Raw genomic sequence first — 15,942 nt, 5'->3', positions numbered from 1 at the left:
TGTCCGTCTCCCTGGGCCGGGCGAGGCCGCGGCGGGGCAGGGAGGCGCGGGCCGGGAGGGCGGGCCGGGCTGCAGTCGGCGCCCGCGGGGCCCGGGTCGCACCCAGTCCGGGCTCCCCCGCTCCGCGGCCTCGCCCCCGCCGCGCGCGCTCCTCCCGCCTCCCCCGTTGCCGTGGCAACCCGGAGCCTCCAGGCGCGCGCCCGCCGGTCCGCCCGCCTGCGGGAGCGCTCGGCGGCGGCGGCGGCGGCGGCGGCGGCGGCGGCAGCTCCGGCTCGGGCGGCGCGCGCTGCGACCCGGTTCTGGAGCCCACTCGTCGCCCCCGGCCCGGCTCCGAGCCCCCGGCACGGCCCGCGACCCGGCCCCAGCGCCCGCCCGGCCGCCGGCCCCCATGGAGCTGCTGGCCGCAGCCTTCAGTGCCGCCTGCGCCGTGGACCACGACAGCTCCACCTCGGAGAGCGACGCGCGCGACTCGGCGTCGGGACACCTGCCGGGCAGGTGAGAACGAGCGGCCGTCGCGACCCCCGCGCACCGCCCCCGCGCGCCTCTGCGCTCCCCCCCCCCGGCGGGAGACGCCGACCCCCCGCGGCCTAGCGCCGGCCCCCGGCTCCGCCGCCCCCACTCCCACCCGCGCCGCGGGTCGTGCAGCCTCCGCGCCCGGGGCTGGAAGTGCGCCCTGGCTCCGGCCGCCGACGCCGGGACCCCTGCCCCGGGCTCCTCCCGCGCTCCCTCCCAAAGCGCCCCGGGCGCGCGCGTCCTGCTCGGCGCCCCCCTCCCCGCGCCGCGTGGCTGGGACGCGAGGATCGGAGCCCGAAGGGAGTCGGGGGCCGGGGGTCGTGTGACATCGAACGGCGCGGGGTGAGCAGCGCCGGCTGGGATCTCGGCCGCCGGACCCGTCGGGGCGGCGGGTCGGCGCCGCGGAGCAGGCAGGGCGCGCCAAGTTTCCGACGCCTGCCCGCGAGCTCCGAAAACATGAAGGTTTGGGGCGGGCTGGTGTGGGAATGAATCACCCGGTCGCTCCCTGGTGAGGTGACAAAAAGGGCCTGTGGGGCCCGCCTGGCCCGGAGGGGCGACGGCCGCTCGGCCTGGACCGTCCCGGATAGGGTCCAGTTGGCCAGGGCCCCTTGTGCGGACGCCACTCGCGAGCTGGCCAAGGTGTGTCATTGCTTAAAAATAACAGGCCCTGCCCCTCCTTCTCTCTGGCAGCGAGTCGTCCTCCACCCCAGGAAATGGGGCCACACCCGAGGAGTGCCCGGCCCTCGTCGACAGCCCCACCACGCTCACCGAGGCGCTGCAGATGATCCACCCCATTCCCGCCGACTCCTGGAGAAACCTCATCGAACAAATAGGTGGGTGTCCCTGGCGGCAGCCGGGCTTCGCTGGGGAAAGGCGGGTTTCTGGCGGACTCTGAGGGTCCCCCTGCTCCTGAGATGTCGTTGCATCTCGGTGAGCAAAGGTATCTGATGTGACTAAGGAACGTTTTTGACATATTTGGCTCTAAATGGTTCCATCGGCAAAACCAATAGTGCTATATAATTGGGCTTCAGCAAATGGATTTCTGTCCTGCTCTCCGAAGAGGTGTACCTGCCCAGCCCCTTCCTGGGGAAGGGCCCTCTGTCCCCTTGTCATTTTTGCCAGAAAGACCAGGGGTGAGGTGCTGCTGGGCCTTGCAGGAGGGGGTGCTGCCTGAGCGCCCCCACCCCCACCCCAGGGGCCCTGGGAAGAGCTGCAGAGACAGCAAAGTCTGAGAATAGTTTCTGCAGAGACCCAGGCTCGGCAAGAAGAGGCATGGGGGACTTGGCACAGGGGAAAGTGGAGAGAAAGTGGGCGCCCCAGAGGCCCCTGGGTTAGGAAGGCAAGCCTGGTCTCCCCGGCTTTTCCAGGAACGTGGCCGGAGGTGTGGGGCGCAGCCTGTGTGCGCACCTTCCCCACCACGGCGGCTCCTGTACTGTACGAATGCAGACAGCGATTGAGAAGGTGTCCCAAGAACCCGAGCCCTTGGATTTAAAAGTCAAAAATTGCTAATGACATCCAGCTCGTTCCCATCACAGTCACCAGAGGTGGTAGCGAATGGGTCATGTGGGTTCCATTCCCTGGGAAATGGTACCAGCTGCTGAGAAAAGCTTCTCGTTCTAAAGTGTTGTCCGTGCAGCAGACGGTTTATCCGTTAAGTTAAAATTCTAGGTTTGGAAATTCGCTTCCCGAAATACATCGCCATCGTCCTCCATCCCAGACGTTCAGATAGATGCGAAGTGGAAGTAGAGCTTCTGTTGCCCCAGGAGACCCTGCCTTCCGGAGCCTTCTGGGGCCAGCCCCCTCTCCCCTGGGAGGGTTTTTCCAGACCGAAGCCAGACAGGAGCCGAGCCGGGCACAGCGGAGGGGGTGGAGGCGCTTCGCTGTGCCGTGTGAAGCGCTGACTCCGGGAATTTGGTTGGCGTCAGGCTGGCTGGTGGCCGTGATGGTGGCAGATTCGCCCTTTATTTGCTGGGGGAACGGAGGGGGGTTGAGCTGAAGACAAAGACTCCTCCAAACCTTTTTCTCCCACCTCTCTGCCACGCTGTCCTTTGTGGTGAGGACAACCCCCCTCTGCCTTGGCAGATGCTGAAAACCTTGACTTCCACCCTCTTGGAAGGGATCCCCCGCGGCTCACATCCGTGTCGTAACTGGGAAGGACATAGAGTGGGGGTGGAGAGCTCCGTGCCTCCTTGCCCAGAGAGGGAGGCTCTCCTCTGCATCGGGGCGTGTGGAGACACCTGTCCTGGAGGCAGCTGGTCCTGTTAGGCGAGTGGCACAGGCTTGAAGCTGGGCTCTGGCCCGCACCCCTGCTGGCCCCCCCACCCCTCATCTGGCAAAGTGTAGAGACTGACATTCTCAGGCTTTTCTCCCACTGCCCACTTCCAGTATCTGCTGGTATAATTGGTGAATATCTTTTCCTGGCTCCTGGGCTGGATCCATAGTAGTTGCTCACCAGCTGTGACGGACGGATGACAGCCCGGAGCTGTCAGCACCTTCTCACTTCCCTCATCACGGACTTGGGGGCTGTGCTAAGCAGAGTCCTACAACAGCCCTCCCTGCTTTTAGCTCTAGGAAGGAGGTGAATCCTTTGCCAGGTTATCTGGAAAGGACCGATTCCTACAACCACAGTAAAATGAAGCAGGGAAGAAAGTAGGAAACGCGTATGGGCATATTTGCAGACCCCATGTTCGAGTCTGCGGCGTCTCCCATGGAGGGCGGAACAGAATTCCTCCGGGTCTGTGCACGATACGGGGCGCAGCTGTCATTACAGATCACAGCCCCTGAGCCCCGGCCCTTGGTTTCGCGTGCCCGTGCCCACTGCTGCTGTCTCTGACCTGACAAATGCTTGGCACATAGAAGGCGCTTGCTAAAAAATAAATGAACCCCCCACCCTTTAGAAGTTTGTGTTTGAGTGATTCAAAGAAAAAAATGACTCTCTTCAGAAAGTGAGATTTTTGAATGACTCCAGGGGCTTTGGCAAGAGGAGCTGGGGACTTACCCTCTTCCGTAGGATAGCACACCCAGCCTGGTACAAAACATTTTAAGTAGGGAAGATGGGAACTGGGTCTTGTATATCTGCACGAATATACTATACCAGCTGCAAGATTTTACCAGTAAAGTTCATTTTCATATAAAGTTGTGCTTGCTGACTGTACAAAATACAAGATAGGAAAACATTAAGAGAACAATGAATACAGAAATTTAATCAGTTAACATGTAGCTCCTTAGGTAAAGCTATGCTATTAGTCTGACTTTAAGACCAATAAAAATAAACAGGCATTGAAAAATGGTTACACAGTGTGTCAAATAACTTTTTGTAGTCACAGTAATTCCAGGAAAACTGGTATTTAAATTCATATTCTAAATACTTCAGAAAGAAGTAAGAGTTTTAAGAAAATTCTAAAGTTACTTGTGGTGGGAGTCCTTGGCTAAAAGTAACAATATCCAGCAAAAAATGACCGTAAACAATGGCAGTATTTTTTCTCATTTAGAGGTAGAAAATTCTGGAATTTGGTTCATTCAGCCAAGCAGTTACCCAGCTCCTTTCCCTCCACCATTCTCGGCATTTGTGCTTCATGTCACAAAATAGCTGCCACAGCTCCAGGCATGGCATTCCCCAAGCAGCCGCATGTAAATGCAAAAAAGAAAAGTTTTTCTTCAGGTGTCTGCTGAGGAGGGACATCTTTTTGGGAAGCCCTTCACTCTCTTTTTTTTTTAAGTAGGCTCCACGCCCAGCATGGAGCCCCATGTGGGGCTTGAACTCACAACCCCTCAAGACCTGAGCTAAGAGTCAGATGCTTAACCTACTGAGCCACCCAGGCGCCCTGGGAAGCCCTTCTCAAGGATGTAAAATGTCCCCTTACTTTCCTTGGCCGGGTTGTGTCATGCTCATGTCTGAACCCACCACTGGCAAGAGGGAGGGAAGTATGGTTTTTTTCCCAAGTGCTTCTGTTAAGTTTATTTCCTGGCTTTCAGCATATATATGAGCAACCTGTACACTTTGAACCTAGAGATTAGGACTGAGTGCTCTCTGTAAATCTCATAGGGCATATGAGGCCAGATTTTAAGGGAAATTTACATTAGATGTGGACATTTATTTTCTAAGTCTTGAGTCTAATTTCTGTGATTTTTCTCTTGTCAAGGGAATCCCTAAGGCTAAGCCATTATACCACTGAGACAACTGAGAGCTCCCTAAAGAATATTTTCTTTTTTGTTTGTTTATTTTGTTCTGTTTTGTTGCTTTTTGTTTTCCCTCCGGAGAAAGTTTTTTTATTTTAATTTTTTATTTTAATTCCAGTTAACATACAGTGTAACAGTAGCTTCACGTGTGCTATATAACGTCACAGTGGGTTTTGATCAGTCAGCGTTCACCCACTTCCCTGAGCACCGAATGGGTCAGCCCCCAGAGGACACCCCTCCCCTGCTAGCTGGGAACCCGGGGTGTGAGGGATACAGGAGAGACAGCCAACAGTGTCTGCCACAATGTGATTTCAGAATTAATATTTCCAGCCCGGCTACCCACAACGCTGATATTTCCGTCTCTTTTCACCATATGTATCACACTGAGACGCTGGAGATAGTACTTACCCATATGTGCCCACGATAGCATGTACAAGACATATTTCTGAACTGTCAAAAAGATGCCAAATTAGACACTTCAGCGAAGCTTCGACACTGCATTTTTTTTCCTAACGTAGGCTCCACACCCAGTGTGGGGCTCGAACACACAACCCTGAGATCGAGAGTCTGATGCTCTGCAGACTGAGCCAGCCAGGCGCCCCAAAGCTGCATTTTTAAAAGGGGTTCAATGCAACAGATATTTGAGTACCTGCTGGGTGGGAGGCTCATTCGCATTGAAAAGTGAATCCAAGTCAACTCGTGGAAACTTGGTTTCTTTAAACCTCTGTAAACACCGTGCATCAGAATCACAGGAGAACAGTTGGTTCAAGGTCAGCACAACAGTTATGTCTTACGCTCATGACTGGTCGTGGTGGATGCAGTGGCGTTAAACCTCTGTCTTTATAGATCTTCAGTCCGGATTGCATTTAACAGAGACTTCGCTTTTCTCTTTCTCGTTCCTTTGTCAGATTGCCTTCCTGTTGTATTCTGCTGGATTGTAACATTGCAAAATCACAGGATCTTAATTTTTTAAAGTAAATGCTGTACTTACCATAAAGGCTTTATAATCTTGCGTTATGGGGCATAGGAAGCCAACTAATTAGTTCCACAGGGCAGATTTATGGGGCTCCCGTTCATGAATATACATGATCCGGCCACATTCAGGTTTTCTATCCTTCCTTTGTCTCCTGTTTAGATACCTTCAACAATGCAATAAGAAAGGAACAATCGCTAACGTTTGTCTGCATTGTAAGAGAGAGTGCTTTACAAGTGGTACATTTATCCCAGTTAGAATTTTCCTGGGAAAATTATCTTTGTTTTATAAGTAGACATGTCCAGGGGCCCCGAATGCTGTCCAGACCAGTGTGTTCAGCTAGCTGCCTGCTGGACCTCTCTAACTGGGAGCCCCTCTGAAGCACCTGGATCTCTCTGCTACCCCCGCCCCCCAGCACCAGGCAGTCCTCAGGACCCATCTTCTACCTTAACCCTGTTCCCTGAACCAGGCACGTGGTTCCATCCCTCCCCCGCCCTTGCAGTTCAGGCCTCCATCATCACCCCCTTGGGGAATTAACACAGCCTCTCTCTTCCTATCCACACCCACCCAAAGATGGAGACCAGAGTTGCTTGCCTAAGGTCTCTCGGGACCTCCCTCTTGCCCACGGAATAGTGCCACCTCCATGGCATGGCAGGCAGACAAGACCTTAGCGGTCTGACCCCCTCCCCACTCCTCCCCCACTCCCCTTCTCCCACTGCCTGGGGCCAGGACTTTCCTACTGTAAAAAGACAGTCCCTCCACCCCAAAACCGGATGTCTGAAATGGGTCCCACCCCCCGGAGATGCTACATTTGTGCTGATTCATATGTGCCCCCAAGACTTAGAATGCATTTATTTTAAGTACAATTGGTCAGGGAAGTAAGTTTGAAACTGTAAAAGCAAAAAAGGAATGTTTCCTTTTTGAATCATAAGGTTGATGAACTATTGGTTTCTCCTTCAAAATGAGAATTTACAACTACTCCCATTTCACAAATGAACATACTTGAGTTTTAATATTGAAGCATTTAAGGCTAGGGAAAGCATACTGTTGGGATATTGAAACATAATCGGGACATTTCCATCAACTGTGCACACTGGTTATTAACACATCAAGTTCTAGACTCGTTTGCCAAGTGTGTGTGCAGAAAGCGTATATTTGTGTGACTGGATTCTGGATGCGTTCAGGGATTTCTTTATTTGTTGGAAAGAACTTCCATATGCTGATCATTCCCAAGGAATGAAGACATTCATTGGGCCGGGTAGAGCCCTTTGTGGGGACAGGCGCAGGCAGGCTGGCTTTCTTTCTGTTCTCCTGGGCACAGCATCTGCCCTTGATGAGAGGACCAAGTCTTGACCTAGTGATTGGGAAAGATCTTCCTCTGAAATCTTTCCCTTTTCTTCATTACAACTCTATTTGATTTCAGGGCTCCTGTATCAGGAATACCGAGATAAATCAACACTCCAAGAAATTGAAACCAGGAGGCAGCAGGATGCAGAGATACACACCAATGCCCACAGCTCTCCGGTCAGCGAGGAGACTCCAGAAGAGGAGGAGGAGGACGACGATGACGACGAAGAGAAAGCAAGCCCACCTGAGAGGAAGGCTCTGCCTCAGATCTGCCTACTCAGTAACCCCCACTCGAGATTTAACCTCTGGCAGGACCTCCCGGAGATCCAGAGCAGCGGGGTGCTGGAAATCCTCCAGCCCGAGGAGATCAAACTGCAGGAGGTAAAGGGCCACCCCAGGGGGTGGGAGCTCCGTTCAGAATGTACAGGTGTTTTAACCGGTTCGGCTGAGGCTTTCTGCGTGAGGGAGGCACCCCCGCCGGCTCACCAGAATCCCTGGCAGGGTTTAGCCATCCAGAACAGGCAGGGAAATTCACAGTATTTCACAGGCAACCAAAAATAGCTCGTTACCTTGTAGGAGAGCTCAGCCCAGTCGTGAGTGTTTGGGCGTCGCTGTATCAGGAGAGAGCGACTGTCGGGTATCCCCGGGCACACGTGAGCCTGGTGCCCTCGGTGACACCCAGCTCACTGAGCCTGTGAAGGAAGTCAGTCCCCTGAGGTTCACGTCCACCGCTGTATTCCGGAGTCCCATGAACCCTGCTGAAATGGTGCCGAAATGGAGGGCTCTGCCTTCCCGGCTCCTCTTGATGGTCCAGGCAGACCTTGCCCGTCAGCTAGGCCGAGGCAAGAGCACTGGGTTGCCTAACGGTGTATTGCTAGCGGGAGAAGTGATCCATGAGAAAGTTACAGTCACGGACATGCGGAGACACGGGGCTAAGAAATCTGCGTGTGCATTTCAGTGGAGCGAAGGTGGAGAGAGAAAGCTGGCGGTCTAGAGGGACGGGAGCGCAGCCGATCAAGGGCAAGAGGAGAGAACGGTGGGGAGGAATGGTGATTGTGCACATGTGTGTTCACCGTGAAATTTCAAAAGTGGAGATAGAGGGGGAAAGGAAGAGATTTGGTTCAGTGCAATGTCCTCATCCGTGTCCTGTCCCCCATATTCACACACCCCTTCAGACCTGTTCTGAACTTGTTCTAGCCCCAGATGTCTGCCTCACTTTAACCCCCGCCCCTCCCTCCCGCACTGGAGTCTGGAGAAACATTTGCTCCTCTCGTGTATTTAAAAGGCAAAGTAACCTGCGCACCGCTCATGACCAGGACTGAGGATACTGCTGACCAGGGTGCGCTCGCTGGCTGCTGGGGGAGGCTTGGGGAGGCTGGATTTGTGTCTGGGAGGATCAGGCGGGATCGGTTGCAACTTGACATCCCTGGGGACTTGTGAGCAGGGATTTGTAAATGGCTGTGTCAGGAGTTTCTAATGAAACATCTGATGTAAACAACGTGTAGTCACCTGTTCCCAATGCGGCTTCTACAAAAACACTGGAGGAGACATAAAGATGCCCCTTGCCCCCAATCAGAAATGAAGACACATGTGGGGGATATCTCCACTGAGGCAAGCACGTGGGAGGTGCCAGAACACGTGGAGAAATCCCCCTGCAGTTGTCCATCCCTCCTACCTTGGGGCTACCCCAGCCACTGATAGGGCCACCGTCCCTAACTTTGACTTCCATATAAAAGGAATTATGCAATACTGTTTTGTATTTGGCTTCCTTCACACAGTATCACCACCACGGGGCCTTTTTTTTCGCCCCCAGAACAAGGAAAAAAGACCGGTTTCTGGGGGAATACTTCTTTTTTACCTTGATAATGAGAGAAGTAAAGATTCTAAGTCCTTTAGAAAGCTTGGAGATAAACCCTAGTAGAACTTAAAACATGATATAAGCCTTCTATGACATAAGCAAAGCTAAAAGCAGAGAGAGAAGGGGGCCTTTGTAGTAAAAGCAAACAGTAAAAAAAAAAGCCCCCCAAAATAGCATAAAATAAGGGGGCAGAGTCAATAGCAAACGTATCAGTTACAGTGAGTTTAAATTGCTTACATCCTCCATGGAAAGACAACTCCTCCAATTGATTGGAAATCTAGACCCATTATATTGTGGGACAGCGTGGAATCTGGGATAAGTTAACAAAGGAAACGGGTCATTTTGTGTTATTCAAGGTATCCTTCACATTGATAAAGGTATCGCTGTATTTTTAAATGTTTTAAAGTTAAATAAGCTACTCATTAATAGATTTTCACTGTTTAAAAAAAATGCAGCACAAACATGTGCTGGCCTTGGCTCCTGGCTTCTCACCGGAGGACGGGCTGTGTCTGGCTTATCTCTCCTGATAAAGGATAGTCATAATGCACCATCTGGTTTTGGGGTTCATACATTTAAGAAGACTCTTAGGTGCAAAATCCTTACAGATCTTTATAAGGCTTCCCCCCATATTTACATTTGTTCTGTTCAACAGCAGTTTGATTTTGATTTTGGTTTTTAGCAACGTAGAGCCTCAGCTTAGTTTTAGTTTTAGCTTAGTGAGAACTGCCTGTGTCCTGAGTGCCGCTGGCTTGAGTGAGAGCAAGAATGAACACAGGGGGCTCCCGCGGTGGGGCAGGGGAGGAGAAGAAGCATGCAGCTGACCTGGAGAGTAGCCTGCTGCCCAGAGCACTCAGTGGATCCCACTCAACTTTACAGGGAAACCGTGCCATTGACTCAGCAAGTGGCCATGTGGGGACGCTGATTAGGGGGAGCTTCGGTGTGCCCACTTGACATCCCTGGGGACTTGTGAGCTGGGATTTGTAAGGCAGGGAAACTGTGGCTGGTCAGGAGAGAAGTGCAGTTTAAGTGGTGGACAGGGACGCCTGGGTGGTGCCGTCAGTTGGGTGTCCGACTCTTGGTTTCGGCTCAGGTCATGATCTAAGGGTCGTGAGATTGAGCCCCACTTAGGGCTCCATGCTCAGTGTGGCGTCGGCTTGAGATTCTCTCCCTCTGCCCCTCCCATCCGTGCATGCGCTCTCTCTCGTTCTGTCAAAAAAATAAGTAGTGGTGGACACTGCCAAGTTGCCGTTCAAAAAGGCAGGACACATGTCATGCTACTACTACAGGGTGGGAGAGACGCCATTTTCACCCAGCCTCCCAGCCCTGTTAGCAGACTTCATGATGTTTGCTCCCATCAGCCCATCTGTTGGATGAAAAATCCTATCTCATTTTAACCTGCCTGTCCTTGCCGACTTGTAAATTGAGCATCTTTTCATATGCTGTTTCCACTTGTCTATGAATTGCCTGTTCTTATCCTTTGCCCTTTTTTCTGTTGGGTTGTTTATATTTTTCTTCATGATGGCTGGCAGCTTTTTATACATTTTGGCTTTTACATTCTTTTAATATGTTTAAAATGTTTTCTTCCATCCTGTAGTATAGGAGAAGTGATGTATGGGTTTGAGTCTCAGTTCGGCTGCTTCTTAGCTGTGTGACCTTGGGCAAGTTACTAAACCTCTCTTTGCTTTTGTTTCCTTATCTGTAAAACTGGGATCATCCTAGTACCTGCATCCCAGGGTTGTGAAGATAAATGAGTTAACAAGATAAAGAGCTGGACAGACTGACCTCAATCGAGCACTTAAGTGGCTTCTTGCTTTGTGGTATCTTTTTTCCACATAAAAACATTTGGTCATTTTTATAGAAAATCTGCCAGGCTTTTTATTTTTTTGAAACCTAGGCTCCTGGATGTTATGTCTGTGATTAGGAAAGCCATTCTTAAGAGGTACACTTTACAATAAGAAGGTAATATTACAAACTGTTATGAACTGGCAGCCAGATAGAGTGGACTCTGGTAGAAACGTGAGCAGACATTACTGTCCACACTATAGTATTTTCTGTAAGAGTAGGACATCCATGGATATTAGCAATCTGCAAAAAGTAATGAGGTGGATTAAAATATTTTTACGGAACTTTGTGCAGCCCAGTGCAGTGGCCACAGGCCATTGGTAGCTACTGAACTCTTAACGTGGTTGATCCTCATGGAAACGTGGCATGTGTATAAAATACACACCAAATTTTGAGGACTTAGCATAAATTAAAAGAAAGCAAAGTACCTTATTAATAATTTTTCTATTACATGCTGATAATGATATTCTGAATATATTAGATTAAATAAAATATGTTAAAATTTTCCTGTTTCTTTTTACCTTTTTTAATAGTTACTAAGTGGTTGCTAAGAAATTTAGAATTGTGTATGAGACTTCTATTTCTTTTGGACAGCAGTGCTCTTAAGAGAAGCAATCTTTTATTTTCCAGTGCCCATAAATACCACCAGAAAGTGGTCGTATATTAAGCCATAAGAAAAAGTTCAATAAATATTTATTAAAATTGTATTGGTCATAATCACTCGGTATAGTGCAGTGAAACAAGAAAGTAAATGTAAACAATGTAAAAACCTCAAATCAGAAATGTTTAAAATGCTCCTAACCTTTGAGATAAGAAAGTAAATCTTATGTTGACAGATTATTTCAAAGATAATGAGGAGGATGCTACATTTTAAGAACATGTGGAATGCTGCCAAAGCTGCATTTGGATAAAAATTCACAACCTTACATGCTTTAATTATTAAATAAGAAATAAATACAGAATTAACTGAACTCAGAGGTCAGCTTTGAGACATTCGGGGGGAAATACACAAACGCAGTCCTGAGGAAAGCAGATGGAGCGGAGATCAAAAGATACTGTGTAAAGTTGTAATGAGATGCATGCCTTCCTAGGAAAATAGAAGCTACCACAAACTGACTCAAAACTAAAAATTTTTTAAACACCAAAATATACCAGGTAACCAAAAAAGTCTACAAAAGAGATGTTGCACCCAGATGGCTGAGTTGTGCCAAGTGGTCAAAGCACAGAGAAGTTCCTTGTCCCTTGGGCTAGTCTAGAACACGGCTGCATCCCCCAAAGTCACCAGCTACATGTGGCTACTGAGTGCAATATGGTTGGTGCAACTGAGGAACTGAACGTTTAATTCTGCGTGATTTAAACTAACTTTCCTTTCAAGAGCCACGGGTGGCTCCTGTGTTGGTCAGGAAATATCTAGAGCGGGGGCCATCCCTTTTGAGAGGACCAGATAGTAAATATTTTAGGTGTTGTGGGCCCTATAGCCTCTTTCAGAACCACTCGGCTCACTGTTATAATGTCATAGCCGCAAAGAGCATGTAAAGGGATGGACATTCCGGTTAAACTTTCTTTATGCTCACAGTTGGCCAGCCCGTGGGCTCTGGTTTGCTGTCCTGTGGTCTAGAGCATGGAAAAGAGGGAAATACACAAATCAAGTGAAAATATTAGCAACCAAATCTGATCCAGTAGTGCACAGACATTAAAACAAAATCCAGGGGCGCCTGGGTGGCTCAGTCATTAAGCGTCTGCCTTCGGCTCAGGTCATGATCCCAGGGTCCTGGGATCGAGCCCCGCATCGGGCTCCCTGCTCAGCGGGAAGCCTGCTTCTCCCTCTCCCACTCCCCCTGCTTGTGTTCCTTCTTTCGCTGTGTCTCTCTCTGTCAAAGAAATAAATAAAATCTTAAAAAAAAAAAAAAAATCCACATAGTTCATAGACTTCAGCATTCCTCTCTTCGTAATCAGTGGGACCAGGAGACGTGAAATCAGTCAGATATAGAAGAGTTGGGTGTCATCAACCAACTGGGACTAATAACGTTTCTAGGACGCTCCACTCGACACCTTAGCAGAATACACATTGTTTTTCAAGTGCACACAGAACATTCACCAAGGTAGAACTTAGCACACTTTTACAAATTTAGAAGAATTCAGATCATACAAAGTATGTTCTCTGGTCATAATGGAATTAAAATGAAAATCTGTGACATAAAGATAACAGGAAAATCTCCAAACACTTAGAAATCGAGAGGCACATTTCTAAATAATCCCTGAGTTGAAGAGAAAGTCTGCAGGGAAGTTAGAAATAAACTGTCCCTATTCACAGATGATATGATGATTGTCTATATAGAAAAATCAAGAAATCTACAAAAAAAAAAAAAGCCCTCTTCAAACTAATAATGATAATATACACTAGCTTAAAAAAAATTAAAATACAATACCAAGTGCTGGTGTGGATGTGGGATAGCTTGAATTCACGTACATTGCTGGTGGGATTGCAACATGGTCTGGCTGCTCTGGAGAAGAGTTGGCAGTTTCTCATAAGTGACCAGACACCGTACAGCCCAGCGGTCCCAACTGTAGGTGTTTACCTAGTGCAGTGTCTCAAGAGCGACATTATGACGTCTGGAGCTGGATCATTCTTTGTTGCGGGGTGGGGGGGGCGGGGGAGGTTCCTCCTGTGCATTGTAAGAGGTTTAGCAGCATCCCTGCTGCTAGATTGCAATAGATTCCTACCCCTAGTTGTGACAACCACGAAAGTCTCTAGACCTAGCTGAAGAATGTCCCCTGGGGAGCAAAAATAGTTCCTGGTTGAGAACCCCTGTCCTATAGAAATAAAAACTTAAAATTTATACAAAAACCTGCACATGAATGTTTATAGTATCTCTGTTCATCATAGCCAAAAACTGGGAACAACCCACATATCCTTTAACAGACAGATAAGCAGACTCTGGAAGCTCTGTACAATGGCATGTGACTTAGTACTAGAAAGATCTATTGATGTACACAGCTGAGGTCAATGTCAAAGGCACGTTGCTGAGCGAAAGAAATCAGAAAGGTTGCACACTATGTGATCGCATTTGTAGGACCTTCTGAACCAGACAAAGTTACAGTGACAGAGACCAGATCAGTCGTCACCAGGGATGAGGGCGGGGAGGGTGTGCCTAGAACAGGAGAGCACAGGGGACTTTTCTGGAGTGATAGAACCGTTGTGTGTCCTGGTGACAGTGTTGGTTATAAGAATCTATACCTGTGTTAAAATTCATAGAATCGTGCATCCAAAAGTCAGTTTTACTGCATTTTAATTTAAAAACTAAAACATTTCTATAAAAGGGGAGAAAAAAGGAAAAGAAGCAGGTTGAATGTCCTCATTCTGTTCAACCTAATCAAATAAGCACTCTTTCCCACACCCCCCAAAAAATAAAATCTAGATCTGTCTACTGTGACATAAGGCAAAAACTTACATAAAACACAAGAAAATCAAATCTGGAGAAACATTAAAAGAGTGGCATACATTGAGGGGCGCCTGGGTGGCTTGGTTGGTTAAGCGGTTAAGTGTCTGCCTTCAGCTCAGGTCATGATCCCAGGGTCCTGGGATCGAGCCCTGTGTTGGGCTCCCGGCTCAACGTGGAGTCTGCTTCTCCCTCTCCCTCTGCCCTTCCTCCCCTTCCCCCACACTCGTACTCACACGCGTGCGCTCTCAAATAAATAAATAAAATCTTTAAAAAAAAAAAACAAACAACATACATTGAGGACCTATGCATGAATGCAAAGATGGTGTAAAGTTTGGGGCCAAAATTTTCATATCAATAGACCAGAGGAGGAGAATACCCTGATCGTCAAAGACATTAAAAAGGGAAGTAGCACATTTATTTCCATCTATACAAAACTCAGGATACTTTCTGAAATTTATAAGGAATATCCTAGGTCTATGTTCAAGAATATCTTAGGCCTATGTTCAAGATCACATTTCATGAAGAATTGTTGGTGACAATAAAGGCAAGACAATGAAGCTTGCTAAACGCTGATGTTGGTCTGGAAGTTCTAGCCAGTCCTGCAAAACAAGGAAAGAAATGAGATAACCGTGAAGAAGGGCAGTCAGAGACACCCTTACCTGCCAACAATGGCGGCCTACTTAAAAATCTTGAGGGAGTCGAAAATACTGGATCTTTATTAGGCATTTCAGGGAGATGGCTGATTCTAAGATAAACATGTAAAACTTAGTTGTTTTTGTATGTATCAGCAAAACCCAGGCCTCGATCAATTAGTGAGCTCTATCAATAAGAAAAAGATGATTATCCCAAAGAAAAATGGACAAAACAATTCTCAGGAAAACTGCAAGTGGCCAGTGATTAAATAAAAAAAGGGGGGGTGTTGGGGGATTTTTCAATAAGTACTCTCAAACACAGCTGATAGGAAGAAAATAGCAATATTTGTATCAAACCCTTACAAGGGGATGTTTGCCCAGGTCTAATATTACTATTCCTAGAAATTTATCTTGAAAAATAATCAGAAATGTGTACAAATAGTTATTTATTAGGATGTTCATTCCAGCAGAAATTAGGGGAAGAATGACAGGAAGAACCTGAAATGTGCCATGATAGGGGAATTATTTAGTAAGACAGTGTGCAAAGGCAAAACATGTAAAAAACATGTTTTCAGAGAATAGACTGGGTGAATATGTACGACACATTGAGTTTCTAAAAGGCAGGGTAGAGGGGCGCCTGGATGCGCAGTTGGTTGGGCGTCTGACTCTTGGTTTCTGCTCAGGTCATGCTCTCTGGGTCGTAGGCTTGAGCTCCATGGTGGCAGGCTCTGGGCTACCCAGAGTCTGCTTGTCTCTCTGCCCTTCCCCCTGCTTGTGCTTACTACTCTCTCTAAAACAAACAAATAAAAATATTTTTTAAAAAAATAGAAGGCAGGATAGAACATTCCATCGATAGTAGAACTGGCATGGGAAATAAAGAGACATAATAAATTACATTTTTGTCATTTCCAATGGATCTGATAGAGATATTTAAATAACTAGGATGACCTAACAATAAATACTGTGGTCACATATAGTAGCAAATCACACGGGCACACAGGCTTCCATGGGTCTCGCTGAGTCTTTAGGGTTTATTTATTTACTTACTTATTTGAGAGAGACTCGCACACATGCCCCCACCATGCATATAAGAGCTCTTGGGGAAGGAGGAGGAAGAAGCGGAGGGAGACAGAGAGAATCTCAAACAGACTCCCT

The 15,942-nt window shown here is 48.4% G+C and overlaps 1 protein-coding gene across 1 annotated transcript in view; it reads left to right on the top strand.

Annotated features, from left to right (window-relative positions):
- The first annotated feature begins 212 nt into the window (after positions 1–212).
- Positions 213–15,942, top strand: part of NGEF (neuronal guanine nucleotide exchange factor) — a 37,632-nt gene continuing 21,902 nt past the window's right edge. The window contains exons 1-3 of the mRNA XM_045867712.3: positions 213–495; positions 1,204–1,346; positions 7,089–7,393. Of these exons, the coding sequence (XP_045723668.1) occupies positions 389–495; positions 1,204–1,346; positions 7,089–7,393 (555 nt within the window). The 5' untranslated portion in view covers positions 213–388. The remainder of the gene's footprint in view (positions 496–1,203; positions 1,347–7,088; positions 7,394–15,942) is intronic.

Source organism: Mirounga angustirostris, unplaced genomic scaffold (genome assembly GCF_029215605.1).
Source record: "Mirounga angustirostris isolate CCGP_5_RB_7025 unplaced genomic scaffold, mMirAng1.0.hap1 SCAF_3, whole genome shotgun sequence".
NCBI lineage: Eukaryota > Metazoa > Chordata > Mammalia > Carnivora > Phocidae > Mirounga > Mirounga angustirostris.
This window is presented reverse-complemented; position numbering and strand designations above follow the sequence as displayed.